Source organism: Bufo bufo, chromosome 3, assembly GCF_905171765.1.
Source record: "Bufo bufo chromosome 3, aBufBuf1.1, whole genome shotgun sequence".
Classification (NCBI taxonomy): domain Eukaryota; kingdom Metazoa; phylum Chordata; class Amphibia; order Anura; family Bufonidae; genus Bufo; species Bufo bufo.
In genome coordinates this window covers 279965703-279983950 of record NC_053391.1, presented here as the reverse complement: position 1 = coordinate 279983950, position 18248 = coordinate 279965703, and the positions used below count along the sequence as shown (strand labels likewise).

At 43.3% G+C, this 18248-nt stretch overlaps 1 protein-coding gene across 1 annotated transcript in view; it reads left to right on the top strand.

The window, feature by feature from the left end:
• Positions 1 to 18248, top strand: part of SNRPC (small nuclear ribonucleoprotein polypeptide C) — a 65275-nt gene that overhangs the window by 15712 nt on the left and 31315 nt on the right. The window contains exons 2-3 of the mRNA XM_040424156.1: positions 10214 to 10256; positions 15742 to 15850. Coding sequence (XP_040280090.1) covers positions 10214 to 10256; positions 15742 to 15850 — 152 coding nt within the window. The remainder of the gene's footprint in view (positions 1 to 10213; positions 10257 to 15741; positions 15851 to 18248) is intronic.

Here is an 18248-nt window from a genome sequence, read left to right as displayed (position 1 = left end):
AATATCCTTTTACTTTTGTTCCACCTTTTCGGGTAATTGTAAAGCACTGAGGAGGTGGAGGGGTGGGGGGTTCTTAAACTCTCTATGTGTTCCTGCCCCTACAGAGGTCAAGGGTCAATCTCAAGGTGGGCCGTCATGGTGGATTCAAGGAAACGGAATTACCGGTAAGTCTAATTGCGGTTTTTCCATTTCGTCCACCATGACGGCTCTACTATGAGATTGACCCTTGACCTTTGTAGGGGCAGGAACACAGAGTTTAAAAGGCCACCACCCACTCTCACCCTCAGTGTTTACTGTCCCTACGGGGTCAACTACACAGAGAGCCCTCCTGATGGAGGTGAAGAAAGTTTTTTTATTTTTAAAAGTACCTGAGGATTTGGTCCTCTTCCCCTGCGGTCCGGTCCAAAGCTGGGCAGGGGATACTTATGGAGCCGATCTCGTTCCTGCCGCAGGAGCCTGTATCCCTCCCACAGTGTCGGTCCCCCTTCCCTACATTGAGGAAGCTGACCGCACGAAAGCAGAAGCATGCTGCACGCCGACTCCGGTAGGAAGCCTCAGCATTACACTCTGCTCTCCGGCGGAAGGGGCGGAGCTTGGATCGGGCGTACTGTGATGATGTCAGACGCCGTGCTGACTATTTGAGGCGGCAGTTTCAAACAGGCAGTGGCACACACCGATCTTCCTCCTGGAGCATTCACACACAGATGTCTGCACCTGAAGCCCCGGACGCCTCTGCAGCCCAGATGGAATCTGAAGCCCCCTCGGCTTCTCAAACAGTGAGTTCCCCTGTGGGGAAAGAACAAATGATGTATCATTTTTTTGACTTATTTTGTTATTTGTCTATTGATACCTAGCTGCTCCTCTCTTATAGGGAGTTAAAGAGCCTAAAACAAGATCTAAAGTTCAGAGATGTGCAACTTGTAGCAAGAGGCTTCCTGAGAATTATAAAAAGAAGCTCTGCCAAGGTTGCATAAATGATCTCATAAAAGAGGAGCAACCGTCCATTTTGTCCGAGGTCAAATCACTTATTCAAAACGAAATTAAGTCTTCTCTGGCCTCCCTCAAATCAATCCCGCCTACACCTCCGGCAAAAAAACCTAGATTACCCGCCCCATCCTCCTCTGTTTCAGAGGATATGGACGAGGAGGCCTCCACCTCTAGACAGAATGTTGATCTTGACGTTCTATCAGAGGGTGAAATCATGGAAGATGGTAAAAAATACTTATTTTCTTCCAAAGATATGGAGGAGCTGTTAGAGCAACCATGGGGATTGAGGAGGTGAAAAAACCAAGGTCCGTCCTAGATGAAATGTTTGGGGGACTCAGAGCCAAAAAATTAAGTCTTCCCAATGAATGAGAACCTAAAGGACATGATACTAGATGAATGGACCGACCCCGAAAGAAGACGGGGTATCCAGAGAATTTGGAAATAGGCTGTTATTTGACCCAGCGGACGTCAAATTATTTAACGAAACCCCCAAAATTGACATCCAAGTAGCTAAAGTCGTTAAAAAGACTTCCCTCCCATTTGAGGACTCTTCACAGCTACAGGACCCAATGGAAAGGAAGGCCGACTCTCTCCTAAAAAAAAAATCCTGGGAGGCATCTATGTTTGGGGTTAAAACCAACATAGCCTCGACGTCGGTTGCAAGATCTATGTGTGTTTGGCTTAACGAATTAGAAGAGCATATCAAAAACAAAACCCTTAGAGAAGAAATATTGAACTCTATCCCACTCCTCAGGTCTGCCACGGCCTTTTTGGTGGATGCTTCGGCGGAGTCAGTGAGGTTTGCCACTAAGGATGCGGCCCTCACCATTTCCGCTAGAAGGTCATTGTGGATGAAAGCCTGGGGAGGGGATAGAGCATCAAAAGCCAAGCTATGCTCCTATATAGCTTTTTCTGGACTCCATCCTGGAAAAGGCTGCAGACAAAAGAAGGGGTTTTCTGGAAAAAAACTAAAAAGAAGCCCTTTCGTTCCTTCAATTCCCAGACTAGACCCTATAGGGGCAAAGGGAAGGGGGGTAGGTGGAGTTGCCAAAAAGGGGGAAAAGGCAGAGTGTTCCTTCTCAACCCCCAGAATAAGCAGTCAGATAAACAATGACGCCAGAGTGGCGGGAAGACTGCGGAATTTTCTGTCCCGGTGGGAATCCATTACCAAAAATCCATGGGCCTTAAACATAATTCGGGATGGCTACCGGATAGAATTTTCCTCAGCCCCTCCAAAAAAGTTCAAAATAACTTCACACAGCCCAACAATTATAGAAAAAATCTGGCAAGGGGTCCTGCAGCTTATAGACTCAGGGGTTGTGACAGAAGTCCAAGTACGGAAAGAGGAAGGGGTTACTATTCCAGTTTATTTCTGGTACAAAAACCAGATGGTACCTTCCGCACCATTATAAATTTAAAGGGACTAAACAAAGTGGTCACATACAGGAAGTTCAGAATGGAATCCTTAACATCAATCCCCTGATCAAAGCAGGAGACTTCATGACGTCCATAGACTTGAAGGACGCTTACTATCATGTCCCCATAAACAAGTCATCTCAAAAATTCCTCAGATTCGCCCTAGTGGACAGCTCAGGAGAGGTAAAACACTTCCAGTTCACCCTGTTACCCTTTAAAATCTCATCTGCCCCAAGGGTATTCACGAAACTCGTAGTAGAGATGATATCCCCCCTGAGAGCAGAAGGAATAAAAATATTCCCATACTTGGACGATTTTCTGGTCCTAGGACCCTCAGAGCGGGAAACAACCAGCATTACCAGAGATCTGATGCACAGATTTTCAGACCTAGGTTTGGTAATAAACTTGAAAAAATCATGTATAATCCCTTCAACCAAAATGAAATTTCTGGGAGTGATCCTGGATTCAGTCTCCCAGGTTACATCCCTCCCTCAGGAGAAAATTACATCCTTTATGGACAAAACTAAAAAATTCCAAAGTCAATCTCAGTGCTCCATTCGCAGTGCCATGAGCCTCCTGGGTATGATGGATGACTTCCTGCATAACAGCAGTATCTTGGTCTCCGGCTCACACCAGGTTTGTCCAGTTGTGGATCCTGAGAAATTGGGACAAGAGACAGTGCTCCCTAGAAAAAAGAATCCCCATTCCAAATCACATAAGATCAGATTTAAACTGGTGGACGGAAGAGAGAAACCTGCTAAAAGGGATACCCTGGGTAAAAACATCCAGAGATACAAAAAAACACGGATGCAAGTGGTACAGGATGGGGAGCAAAAATAGGCTCGCTAAATTACAAGGGCACTTGGTCAGGCGCCATGACAAAATGTTCATCAAATCACAGAGAACTGAGGGCGATCTGGGAGGTGCTGAAGGTGTCACAGGACAAGGTCTCCAGTAAACACCTAAAAATCTTTTCAGACAATATAACAGCTGTCACATACCTGAAACATCATGGGGGCACAAGATCAACAAGCTTAAAAGAATTGGCAGAAAAAATATTTTCCTGGGCCGAAAAAAATGTTCTTTCCATCACAGCTATCCATTTAAAGGGTGCAGAAAACATACAGGCAGATTTCCTCAGCAGGATAACCATAGATCCTGGAGAATGGGCCCTAAACTCGGACGTATTTTATCAGATCACCCGGAGATAGACCTGTTTGCATCAAGGAAAAACTCAAAGGTCCATCCCTTCTGCTCCCTAAACCCAAGGGACAACCCTTGGGCAACAGATGCATTCTCAATCAGGTGGACTTGGGATCTAGCCTACGCCTTTCCCCCTTGGCCATTAATACCCAGAGTGCTGCAGAACATAAGGTTGGACCCAGTAACAGTAATACTGGTTGTCCCATACTCGACAAAAAGAAATTGGTTCCCAGTACTAAAAGAGCTAGCTCTGGAAGAACCCTGGAAAATCCCTCCACAGGAGAACATCATCTCTCAGGGCCCAATTCTTCACCAGAATCCCGGTCTGTTCAAATTATCTGCCTGGATCCTGAACGCGAGGTCCTAAAAAGCAGGTGGCTGTCAGAGAAGGTTATAAATACCCTTAAATCTAGCAGGAAAGAAGTCACCTCTGCGATATATCTTAAAATATGGAAGAGATATTGTAGTTGGCTGGGCCAGACTCCTCCGGTAAACTCTTCCCCAAATATTGAAAAAGTTCTAGACTTTCTCCAACGAGGGTTAGATCTGGGCCTCAGACCAAGTACTCTCAAAGTACAGGTCTCGGCCTTGGGGGCTTGCTATGATACGGACCTAGCCATTCATAGGTGGATAAAGAGGTTTATAAGAGCTGCCTCCAGGTTGAGGCCATCCCTAACCCCTAGGATGCCTCAGTGGGATTTAAATTTGGTCCTGAGAAGTCTTACAGGTTCACCTTTTTCTCCTATCCAGGATATCTCACTCAAACACCTATCATTAAAAGCAGCCTTCCTAGTGGCAATTACTTAAGCCAGACGACTAGGCGAAATCCAGGCACTGTCCTGCAGGGAACAATACCTCACTATCTTCCCAGACAGAATAGTTTTACGTTTTGGATCCGGGTTTCCTCCCGAAAGTGGTGTCGGACTTACACAGAGACCAGGATATTATTCTTCCATCCTTTCCCAAAGACTGTCCATCACAAGATCAGTTCCAACTCCTGGATGTTCGGGATACTATCATACAGTACCTAGATTCAACAAAGGAATTTAGGAGGGATGATAATCTTTTCGTTCAATATGCAGGTCCAAACAAGGGAAAAAAGGCATCCAGAGCCACCATTGGAAGATGGATCAGATCTACTATTTGTTGCTATCAGAAGTCGGGTCTAAACGGCCCCACAAATAATAAAAGCTCACTCTACAAGAGCTATGGCTTCTTCATGGGCAGAAAGAGGAGGTGTCTCCTTAGACAAAATTTGTAGAGCGGCCACCTGGTCGAGTATAAATGCCTTTTATCAAACATTACCGAATTAATGTGTCGGCTTCTGCGGACTTGACCTTCGGTCAGAAGGTTCTGCAAGCAGTTACCCACCCTATTTAATAATCTGGTAGTTCTCATAGTAGAGCCGTCATGGTGGACGAAATGGAAAAACCGTAATTAGACTTACCGGTAATTCTGTTTCCTTGAGTCCACCATGACGGCTCTACTATGAGATTGACCCTTGACCTCTGTAGGGGCAGGAACACAGAGTTTAAAAGGCCACCACCCACTCTCACCCTCAGTGCTTTCCAAATTACCAAGTGGGTGCAGCCTTAACCTAGGCAATATAAATTTTATATTAAAATTAGTAGAGCCGTCACCTTGCATCACAAAAAGTAGAACAGCAAGCGATCAAAAAGGCGTTTGCCCACCAAAATAGTACCAATCTAACGTCACCTCATCCCGCAAAAAATGAGCCTCTACCTGAGACAATCGCCCAAAAAAAAAAATATCAGAATATCACGGAAAACGGAACAATGGACACGGAACCCAACAACGGTCGTGTGCATGAGGCCTTAGTGTGCTTACCCTAAGGCCTAAATCTAACCCTGCCTGTAGAACGTCCAGTATTATCAGAACTTCCAACAGGGCATGTGGATCCCATTTGTCCCCCCTGAATGTTGGAAATTTCTGGAATATATCGAATAACACTGACCTAATGCTGTCAGTGTTATCCAATACATTCCAGACCTCTAAGGGCTGTTTCACACGACCGGATGCAGTGCTTGTCATCTGCAGCGTGAATTACAGCAAAGCACCGCACTGGACATCAGAGACACGGAGCATTAACATGATTGATAATGCTCCGTGCCTCTCTGTGATCTTTTACTACAAAATCAGAGAGATAGTTGTCACTGATTTTGTAGCAAAAAAAAGAGGCACGGAGCATTATCAATCATGTTAATGCTCCTTGTTTCTGCTGTCCAGTGCGGGGCTTGGCTGTCATTCACACTGTGGGTGACACGCTCTGCATCTGCTTGTGTGAAACAGGCCTAAGGGTTACATAGCCTCATAAAGCAATATAATGCTATGCGACCCCCATCGGGACGGGAGCTTTCTAGGGTTGTTGCAGGTATCGAAATTTCGATACCCAAGCAATACTTTTGTCGCTGCGTAGTTTCATGTCATAACATGAGTGCGCTGCTGTCAGCACGCTCATGTTCCTCAGCAGCACAGGGGCGAAGGAAGCAGTCTCTCCCTCCCCCCTGTGTCGCGCTGCCAATAAAGAGAAAGGGGCGGAGGAGGGGCGGGTGCACTGCACCACCAATGATAGGAGGACCTTTCATGGGTCTGGACTTTAAGTAGCAGGCTACATAGAGCAGCGCCCAGGGATCTCCATGCACTTACTATTATTCCTGGGCTCCGCTCTGTTCGCCCGTTGTGGCCCAGTTACCATCTCCTGCTCCGTATGGTAATTACTACAATCGGAGCAATGGGGAGGAGACATCAGCTTCTCTCTTGGTCATTCCTTCACCCTGCCTGTGGAATCCAGACCCATACTTTTTATGGTATCGAAATCTAATCAAAATGTTGGTATCGCAACAACCCTAGGGGAATGAGAAAAAAAAATAGTTTTACCTAAAAAAATAATTCAAGTAACAAAAAGACATTCATATCACATGATATGCCCCCTCAGGTGAATGTTCAAAAAAAAAATTAAAAAAAATGCCTATGCCAAACTTTTTTTTTTGTCACATTGCCTCACAAAAAGTAATATCAAGTGATCAAAGTCGTATGTACCCCAAAATGGTACCAATCAAGTCATCTCGTCCTGTAAAAAATGAGACCCTACCTAAGACAATTGCCAGAAAAATAAAAAAAATATGGTTCTCAGAACATGGCAACGTTAAAAACAAGATTTTATGCTATTCAAAAATGCTTTGTTGTAAAACTTACCCAATATGTCTATTTTTATTTTTGTTATCGCTGCGCCCGTAACAACCTGCTCAATAAAAATATCACATGATATACGGTACTGTCAGGTGAACGCTGTAAAAATAAACTATGCCAGCCCCGAACAGATGGTGTTTTTTTTTTTTGTATCCTCACTTCACAAACTGCATAATATCCAGTGGTCAAAAAGTCATATATACCCCAAAATGGTGCCAATGAACCCCCACACAAGACAATCACTCAAAAAAATAAAAACCAATGGCACCTGTCAACCAATCAAAATCTCCGCTTCTTGCTTTGATTCCTGCCATGTGCCCCCACAGCAGTTTACCACCACATATGGGGTGTTGCCGTGTTCAGGAGAAAATTTGTAACCAATTATGCAGGGATTTTTCTCACGTTACCCCTTGTGAAAATGAAAAATTTGGGACTAAAGCAAACATTTTATTGGAAGAAATTAACCCTTTCTATTTTTTGCAGCCAAGTGTTTCCAAATTCCGTAAAACTCTTATGGGGTCAAAGTGCTCAGTACACCCCTTAAAACATTTTTTGAGGGGTTTAGTTTCCAAAATGGGGTCTTTTTTTTTTTTTTTTTTTTTTTTTTTTTTTTTAGGGTTACCACTGAAGGGTTTACGTCAGTGTCTTCAAATTCAAAATGGTGCCCAAAAACCATTCTAGCAAAATCTGCCTCCAAAAACCATATGGCGCTCCTTTCATTCTGACCACTGCCATGTGCCCCAATAGCAGTTTACTACCACATATGGGGTATTTCTGTAAACTGCATATTCAGAGTAATGTTTATTTTGCTTTTAACCCTTGCTGTTACAAGGAAAAATTTACAAAAAAAAAGTGAAAAAAATGAAATTTTTACATTTCACCCCCATTTTCCTTTAAAGGGCTTGTCACCCCACTTATTTTTTTTTTTTGTTACTTTTAATCCCTATACTGCGATTTATGCATACATACTGTAATTATTTTGGTTCAGCAGATTGTTAAAAACGTACTTTTAAAATTATGCAAATTACCTTGCTACCAGCAAGTAGGGCGGCTACTTGCTGGTAGCAGCCGCATCCTCCTATCCTAAAGACGCCCCCTCCGCATGTTGATTGACAGGGCCAGCGGACGGGATCTCTCTCTGCTGGCCCTGTTTGCATTCAAAATCTGGCGCCTGCCCCATACCTGTCTTCAGTCGGCGCAGGCGCACTGAGAGGCGGACGCTCGCTCGGCCGCTCCATCCTCAATGCGCCTGTGCCGATGACGTCACATCTACGCCCGGCGCAGGCGCATTGAGGGGGGACGCTCGCTCGGCGCTCCTTCCTCAATGCGCCTGCGCCAGGTGTGGATGTGACGTCATCGGCGCAGGTGCCAGATTTTGAATGCAAACAGGGCCAGCAGAGAGATCCCGTCCGCTGGCCCTGTCAATCAACATGCGGAGGGGGCGTCTTTAGGATAGGAGGATGCGGCTGCTACCAGCAAGTAGCCGCCCTACTTGCTGGTAGCAAGGTAATTTGCATATTTTAAAAGTACGTTTTTAACATAATCTGCTGAACCAAAATGATTAATTACAGTATGTATGCATAAATCGCAGTATAGGGATTAAAAGTAACCAAAAAAAAAGTTTAGTGGGGTGACAGAAGCCCTTTAATTCTTGTAGGACACCTCAAGGGTTAACAACGTTTTGTAACATCAGTTTTGAATAATTTGAGGGTTGTTTCTAAAATGGGGTAATCTGAGGGGCTTACATAATGTAAACGACCCATAATCACTGAATTGGTGCTTAAAAAATAGTTTTGTAAATTTTGCTGAAAAATTGTTTATAAATTTCTAAGCCTTCCAACATCCTAAAAAATGAAATTACCTTTACAAACCTAACATAACCTATGGAAATTGTAAAGTAATTATTTTGTGAAATATAACTATCTGCCATAAGAAGAGAAATTCATATGTAGAAAAGTTAATTATTCCAAATTTACTTTTTCCCCCTAAAATAACAAAAATGATGCCAACATAAAGTAGACATATGGTGAATGTTAATTAAGTATTTTGAGATCACTATCTGTCTTAAAAGCAAAAATTCTAATTTAGAAAATTGTGAATTTTTCCATGTTTTCAGTAAATGCAAGTCATATTGACTCAAACTTACCATTAACATGACATACAATGTGCCACAAAAAAAAAAAAAAAAACGCTCTCAGAATGGCTTGGTCAGGAAATGAGACGTAGTCCCAGCTGGTAAACGCCAGAGCGCTTCGTCGTTTGCTGTTTCAGTAGCTCCTATTGTGGTGTATGAGAGCTATGGAAACAGAGTAGCACAGCAGATTATGTGTTTTTCCCAACTCAGAAATGACATGGCTTGCTGTGCTAAGCTGTTACCATAGCTTTCATGCACTGCAGTGGGAACTACCGAAACTCCGAGTGCCAGAGCCCTCTGCTGTTTCCCAGCCGGGAGGTGGTCGGGACTGTCTCATCTCACCTTGAGAGCCATCATTCCTTTGATTCGTATAATTGTGTTAACTGTTTGGTTATCAGCTGACTGTACATTCGTGTTTGTCCCTCATTAATTACAGCCTCAGTGAGCTTCCCTCTTTTACTTTTGTTGCGTGGCTGTTCAGGCTGATCTCTGCCATAATTCACACCAGAGGTGTGAAAATGGCCTTAATACGAAGAATTGAAGTCTACATCCAATCGGCAGCATTTCCAAAATTGAGTCGTCTGTGAACTGGCCCTTAGGTCTCTTTCACACGGGTGTCCCGGATTTGCTTCCGATGCGTCCCGTGTGCATTGTGGCAAACCCGCGCGAGTGCGCACGCTATTTGTCAGTTTTGGTTGAGTTGCGTTTAGTATTTATCACATTGGGTGCAATGCGTTTTGCACGCGTGTGATAAACTGAATGTGGTACCCAGGCCCGAACCTGGACTTAACTCACCTCATCCACTTGATCGCACAGTCTGCATAGTCTTCGTCTTCTTTCAGGACCTACAAAAGGACCTTTGACATAATCGCGCTCACCACGTGGTGAGCGTGGTGACATCAGCGCAGGTCCTGCTGAATGAAGATAAAAGGACTTGCTTTATGATTTTCACACAGATCCATTAATTTCTATGGGGCCTGCATTGCGTGAAAAACGCAGAATATAGAACCTGCTGCGATTTTTCACGCAACGCAAAAGTGCTGCATGACAAACATCGCTTAAGTACACAGCCCCATTGAAATGTATGGGTCAGCATTCAGTGTGGGTGCATTGTGTTCACGTCACGCATTGAACCCGTGCGGAATTATCGCCCGTGTGAAAGGGGCCTTAGGGTGTCCAACAGAGATGGGGAAGCTGAATCTTTTCTTCTCTGTGCTATGTATGAGATGCTAATTTTCTTTTCTTTTTTTCCATTCTGTGCAGGTTTTATTGCGATTACTGTGACACCTACCTCACTCATGATTCAGTAAGTTTATATATATTTTTTTTTTTTTTTTTTAGTTTAAGTAATATTTTTTGCTTTTTCTATCTACATTTATGTGCAACTCTTGGCTTGAAGAACAAACGTCTTCAAAATTTGGTCCAATGAGTTTTCCAGAATTCTTATATTGACTGCCTATCCACAGGAGACCACATACCCCTGCCAGTCAGTTGTACAGAAGTAGCGGCAGCTCCAAAACTATCAAGCTCAATCCATTGTGTAATAGGGCTCGCTGGTTACTTCAGCACTGACTTACCGTAAATGGGAGCAGCACTGCAGTAACCAGCTCTACTCATTACACAGTGGATAGAGATGTGCAATTCCAGTGTTTTATTTCTGGCACTGGAGTCATTCCTGATCATTTGATGTATGGATTGACTGATCCCTGCCAATCTGATAATAATGACCTATCCTGAGGACTGGCTATCAGTATGAAAATCTTTAAGTTCACAGTCCACCCCTGTGCACAATTCTTTTTCTTAAGTCCCTGCTGTTTACACACCTAAACTCCGGAATATTTCTGGATTATCAGGTCCGAGCTTTCATGCAGCTGCAGGTAGCGTTTTGATGTTCACCTCCAGAGCGGAATGGTGACTGAACGGAGGCAAACTGATGCATTCTGAGCAGATCCTTTTCCATTTAGAAAGCATTAGGGCAAAACTGATCCATTTTGGACCGCTTTTGAGAGCCCATGACTGATCTCAGAAACGGAAAGCCAAAACGCTAGTGTGAAAATAGCCATTCTTGTATTATGTCGGAATATTTATGCTGTCTCCGATTTATGCCTCTTTCACACTTGCGTTGTCCGGATCCGGCGTGTACTCCACTTGCCGGAATTACACCCCGGATCCGGAAAAACGCAAGTGTACTGAAAGCATTTGAAGACTGATCAGTCTTCAAAATGCGTTCAGTGTTACTATGGCACCCAGGACGCTATTAAAGTCCTGGTTGCCATAGTAGGAGCGGGGAGCGGTATACTTACAGTCCGTGCGGCTCCCGGGGCGCTCCAGAATGATGTCAGAGCGCCCCATGCGCATGGATGACGTGCCATGCGATCACGTGATCCATGCGCTTGGGGCGCCCTGACGTCACTCTGGAGCGCCCCGGGAGCCGCACGGACGGTAAGTATGCTGCTCCCCCGCTACACTTTACCATGGCTGCCAGGACTTTAGCGTCCCGGCAGCCATGGTAACCATTCAGAAAAAGCTAAACGTCGGATCCGGCGATGCGCCAAAACGACGTTTAGCCTAAGGCCGGATCCGGATCAATGCCTTTCAATGGGCATTAATTCCGGATCCAGCCTTGCGGCAAGTCTTCAGGATTTTTGGCCGGAGCAAAAAGCGCAGCATGCTGCGGTATTTTCTCCGGCCAAAAAACGTTCCGTTCCGGAACTGAAGACATCCTGATGCATCCTGAACGGATTTCACTCCATTCAGAATGCATTAGGATAAAACTGATCAGGATTCTTCCAGCTTAGAGCCCCGACGACGGAACTCTATGCCGGAAGAAAAGAACGCAGGTGTGAAAGAGCCCTTAACAGTTTATATTATTTATGTAAATAAATTAGAATCTGTAATGGAGATTCTAATCTATTATCATAAATGCCAAGCTAAAACGAGCTCGTGATCTGCTCTAAGTTAGAAGACAAAAAGAAGGCGGTAGTAAATCAAAATATATATTAACCCCTTCCTGACTGCAATCCGTCTATATACGTGCTATTTGCACATGCCCCGTGCAGCTAGCACGTGTATAGACGTCAGACAGCTCTTTAATCCAAGCGCTGCAAAACGCTTGGATTAAAGCTTCTGTCCCTGCACTGTTATCACGGACAGCATACAGTGCAGTAATACCGGCATAGGTCCAATCAGAGTGGTCCCTTGCCGGCAATCGATTCGATTGGTTAGTCTGTGCAGACTAACCAATTGGATCGCGGCGGTGAAAAAATAACTTTTCCAGGCACTGATCTGCGCTCTGCAGATCAGAGCCTGAAATCGGGTAGTGCCCTTGTGCCCCCTTCCTGTGCGCCTCCAACCCCGATGCAGTTCCCCCTGCCCCCATCCATATTCATGCAGCCTGCCCCTGATGGAGTCCGCCCCCTCCCTTCCCCATACATTCATCGTGCCCCCACAATGCTAGCTGTACCCTCCCCCTTTCCAGCGCTGCCCTCTGCCCCCGGTGCGGTCCCCCTGCTGTGTTTGATGGCGGCGGCTCCATTCTGGTGTTGCCACCTACAGGACATCTGATAGTATTATAGTTTGCAATGAAGAGCATTGAAAAGTATAGTACAGCCATCAGCCCCACTGGATCTTCAAGAGGGACTTGCTAAAAAAAATTTTTTTAAATAATAAAAGTTAAAATAAAAATGTCAATAAAAAAATTAATTGCCTTTTCCTATATAAAAAAATAAAAATACACATATTGCGTATCACCGCGTCCTTAACAACCGTCTCTATAAATATATCACATGATAGATCCCGTCCGATAAACGCCATAAAAAAAGCCATTTTTGTCACCTTACATCGCAAAAAGTGCAACACCAAGCAATCAAAAAGGTGTATATCAAACAAAATGGTACCAATCAAACCGCAAAAAATGAGACCCTATTTAAGACAATCGCCCAAAAATAAGCTATGACTCTCAGACTATGGAGACGCTAAAACATCATTCTTTTTTTTTTTTTTCAGAAATGCTGCTATTGTGTAAAACGTAAATAAATAAGAAAAAGTATACATATTAGGTATTGCCACGTCCGTAACGATCTGCTCTATAAAACGGTCACATGACCTAACCCCTCAGATGAACGCTGTAAAAATAAATGAATAAAAACTGTTCCAAAACAGTCAATTTTTTTGGGTCACCTTGCCCCATAAAGTGTAATAATGAATGATCAAAAAATCCTATGTACCCAAAAATGGTACCAATAAAAACCTCAACTCTTTCTGCAAAAAACGAGCCCCTGCACAAGACGATCGGCATAAAAATAAAAACATGCGGCGTTCAGAAAATGGACACACACAAACATAATTTCTTTTTCAAAAATGCTTTATGTAAAACTGAAACAAACAAAGTAGACATAGTTTATCATTGTGTCCGTAGCAACCTGCTCTATAAAAATAGCACATGATCTACCCTGTCAGATGAATCTTGTAAAAAAAAAAAAAGGTGCCCAAACAGCCTTTTTTCAGTTACCTTGCCTCACAAAAAAATTAATATAGAGCAATTAAATATCATTTGTACCCCAAAATAGTACCACTAAAACTGGCACCTTATCCCCTAGTTTCCAAAATGGGGTCACTTTTTGAGAGTTTCTACTGTATGGGTGCATCAGGGGGGCTTTAAATGGGACCTGGCATCTAAAACCAGTCCAGCAAAATCTGCCTTCCAAAAACCATACGGCGCTCCTTTCCTTCTGCGCCCTGCCGTGCGCCCTTATATCAGTTTACGACCACATGTGGGGGTTTTCTGTAAATCGGGGTAATAAATATTTAGTTTTGTTTGGCTGTTAACCCTCAATGTGTTAAAGAAAAAAAAATTATAAAATGGAAAATCTGCCAAAAATGTGAAATTTAGAAATTTCATCTCCATTTTCCTTTTAATTCTTGTGGAACACCTAAAGGGTTAAAAAAAAGTTTGTAAAATCAGTTTTGAGTAACTTGAGGAGTGTAGTTTCTACAATGAGGTCATTTATGGGGTGGTTTCCACTTTGTAAGCCCCTCAGTGACTTCAGACCTGAACTGGTCCTTAAAAAGTGGGTTTTGGAAATTTTTCTTAAACATTGTAAGAATTGCTTCTAAACTTCTAACGTCCTAAAAAAATAAAATGACATTTCCAAAATGATGCCAACATGGAGTAGACATATGGGGAATGTTAAGTAATAAATATTTTATTAGGTATCACTTTCTGTTTTAGAAGCAAATAAATTGAAATTGTGATATTTTTTTTCCCCCCAATTTTTGGTAAATTTGGGGATTTTTTTCATAAATAAAGGTGAAATATATTGACTCAAATTTATGACTATCATGAAGTACAATGTGTCACGAGAAAACAATCTCAGAATGGCTTGGATAAATAAGTGTTCCAAAGCTATTACCACATAAAGTGACGCATGTCAGATTTGTCAATTTTGACCTGGACACTGGGACATCAATGACCCTTGGTCATGAAAGGGTTAAATAACAATAATACAGTGCTAATTAATATATATAAGAAAATTGGTAACAATTGAAATTCAATCAATGATATGCAAGATTTTTAAGAAAGTCAAAATAATCGAGTTTATGTATATATATCCACTACTATGCCTTATTATGACAATACCCTTCAATTATAATTTGAAGTCAATTTGATACCTGATTTCTCTCAGCCGACAAATGTCTATTTCAGATCTCCTCTTTTATTGATACAAATATATATACATAATTAACCATACCGGCCTAGAACTGAATTCAGTTCTTTGGAGATGGTACCATGTTCCCAACCGTACATATAAATCTCTGTGAATCCGATCAAGTTTTAGGATGATGCTGCAGGTACACCCCAATCTTATTCTAAAACATACTATACACAAAGTATGGTGATTTGAATATATGTATAGATATATATTAGCACATTAATTCAAGTATAGGCAGCGGGTCTCAATAACAGGGAATGCAATCTGCCGAACCTTGGCAATTAACTCCTCAGGTGCTGCATTGTTATTGAGGCCAAGTGCCAGGTATGTGATACCGCCGTTGGCACCCGTGCCTATACTTGAATTAATGTGTTTTACATTTATTGGTGGTATCGAAATTTGGCCACAGTCCCTCTCCTCCTCCTGTTATCTCCCCATTGGTGGCAGCGGCAGCCACGTCACAGTGGAGAGGAGGGGAGGGACTCCCTCCCTCTCCACTGTGCTGGTGAAGAGATCATGGTGCGTGCTGAGAGCAGCACGTGCCATGTTCTCTAACTGATACTAGGCTGCGCAGCCTAGTATCGTATCGGTCCGGGTCTAAAAGTATATTGATTTGGTATCGATACTTCGATACCCGGTGCAACTCTAGTCTCTATAGGACTGATGTCGTCTATAGGACTGATGGAGGCAGCCAAGTACATTGCTCCTTTGCTACATTGGTCCTGTGGACTTTGAGTGGAGCTGCAGCACACATGCGTGATCACCAATCCATTCAAACTACAGGCACAGGACCCTGTTGTGATTGATGGGTATGTTAGCAGTCAGACCACCTGTCGGAGTCACAGAACCACCACCATATGAAACAAAACATAACCTTTGTTTCTTATTCAATAAGATAATCTTATTCAACTTGCTGAATAAGAAATAAAGGTTACATTTATGTAGTGGTGGTTCTGTGAAGTGTAGGCAAATTTAACATTATGTATCAACAATAATACGCCAAATAAAATTGCTTGTTGGTGTTTCTTTTTATATGTTGTTTTATTAACATTATACCTGAAACCTTCCTTGATTATCTAGCCATCAGTCCGCAAGACTCACTGCAGTGGAAGAAAGCACAAGGAAAACGTTAAAGATTACTATCAAAAATGGATGGAGGAGCAAGCTCAGAGTTTAATTGATAAAACTAGTAAGTAGCTTATTAAAGGAGAGAGGTTTAACTTTGTACAGTATCCTCATTTCCTACAAATACTGCTGTAGTGGAGTCTGCATTTGAGACCAAGTATCATCTGAACCTAAAAACAATCTATGGAGGGGAACAGAGTTCAAAGGGAATGTGTCAACAGAAAATGTGTTTACATCACGTTTTTATGTTTAATAACTTCTTAAAGAATTTTTTATCTTAATATCCACCGGTATGTTTAAACAAAAAACATAAAAAATAGGTACCACTTCTTTATCTATACAGGTCACTTTACTGCAGTTACCTTCTTATCTATATTTCTAATTCTACTTTCATTATATCACCTCTGTGTATAGATAAGATGGGAACCACCATTCACAGTAGGTGTTTTTTTCAAAGCTTATCTATTCTTTCCTTGTACAGTGATGTCTGCACAGGTCACAAAGCATGCCTGGAGAACCCTCCCATATCCACCGACAAGCAAAAGGGTAACAATGTTTTGAACTTTTGGGCTCCATATCTCACCATCTATTACAGCTTCAAATGGGAGTCTACAATCATTTCATAGACAATCATCTTGACTATCTCATATATAAATTGGAATTGCAACTATTTAGCAGATTCTTGTTTTGTAAATTCTTGTAACTGCATTTTTACTATTATGCTCCTAACATTTGAAATTTGAAATTTTATTACTTTATAAATCTACCTTTTTGGTTTTGAACACTACCTGAATACTTCTGGACATAGTCTTGATCAGATACAAAACATGTCTTGACCGACATCTGTTCCCAGGTCTCTTCTACATGCTCCCAATGTTGGTACATATGGGTCGACTCACTTGGGTACAAATACAGCTTTTTCTTTAACTCTAACTCTATCCACAAGTGTTCAATTGGGTTGAGGTCTGGAGATTGTGGGGCCAATTCAGCACCTCTACTTCATTGTCATTGAACCATTTCTTTGCCAATCTCTGTGTATGCTTCAGGTTTTTGTCCTGCCGGAACACTGTCGTCCTTTTTTATATACATAGTACTCGAGTGTATGAAGTAACTTGTCTCAGCATTGAGACCACCATTGATCCCTCCTTTCTATGAGTTGGCCAAGATTGTCTATAAAATGATGGTAGTCTCACATTCGAAACTGTAGTGGAAGGTGAGATATGGAGCCTGACTATCATAAGTTTTTAAAGCATTGTTACTCTTTTGCTAATCAGTGTAAGGGTGCATTCACACGACCGTATAAATGGATCCGCATCCGTTCTGCAATTTTGCGGAACGGGTGCGGACTCATTAATTTCAGTGGGACTGCAAAAGATGCGGCCAGCACACCGTGTTGCGCCTGTTAATACAAATATAGGAGGCAGGTGCCGGAATTAAATAGCAGACACCCGACCTCTGACAGGGAGCTGCGATCCACTGCAGTTAACCCCTCAGGTGCCGCACCTAAGGGGTTAACTGCCGCTGATCACAGCTCCCTGTCAAAGGCAGGATGTCGGCTATGCGATTCTGCTGCCGGCACCTGCCTCCTGTATTAAAAGTTAAAGACTACCTTATATGGGTTCGGACTTTGTTAAGCAGCAGGCTACACAGAGCGGCGCCCAGGGATCTCCCAACTCTTATTCCTGGGTGCTGCTCCGTTCGCCTGTTATGCGCCTGTGCCCCATTACAGTCTCCTGCAGTCCTGCTCCATATGCTAATTACTATCTGAGCAATGGGAAGGAGACAGCAGCTTCTCTAGTGGGCGTTCTTTCTCCCTGCGCTGCGATTGAACAGCGCTACAGCCAGGGGAGAAGGAATACCCACTAGAGAAGCTGTTGTCTCCTCCCCATTGCTCCGATAGTAATTGGCATATGGAGCAGGACTGCAGGAGACTGTAATGGGGCACGGGTGAACGCAGCGGCGCCCAGGAATACTAGTAAGTTCTGGGACATCCCTGGGCGCTGCTCTGTGTAGCCTGCTGCTTAAAGTCCAGAATCATGAAAAGTACTATTATTGGTGGCGCAGTGCGCCCTTCTCTCCCCTCGCTCCGCCCCGCTCTCTCCCCTCGCTCCGCCCCGGGGAGAGACTGCTGCAGCGTGCTCATGTTCTGTGATACTACACTGTGCAGAAGCGCAGGCCAGTATCGAAAAAAATGGAAATCCTGGTATTGTATCGATACCCAATCGATACTTTTGTCCCGGTATCGAAATTTCGATACCCGCTACAATCCTAGTGACAACCTGACTTGGGCCAGATGAACGTAATGGCTCAGTGCCTGTGCTGCGGGCCGCAAATTGTGGTCCGCAATGCTCGGGCACAGACCCTGGGCCAGCCGCATGGGGATCGTGACCCCATTCACTTGAATGGGGTGCGTGATCATTCGTACTGCAAAAAGATAGGACAAATTCTAGCTTTTTACAGAC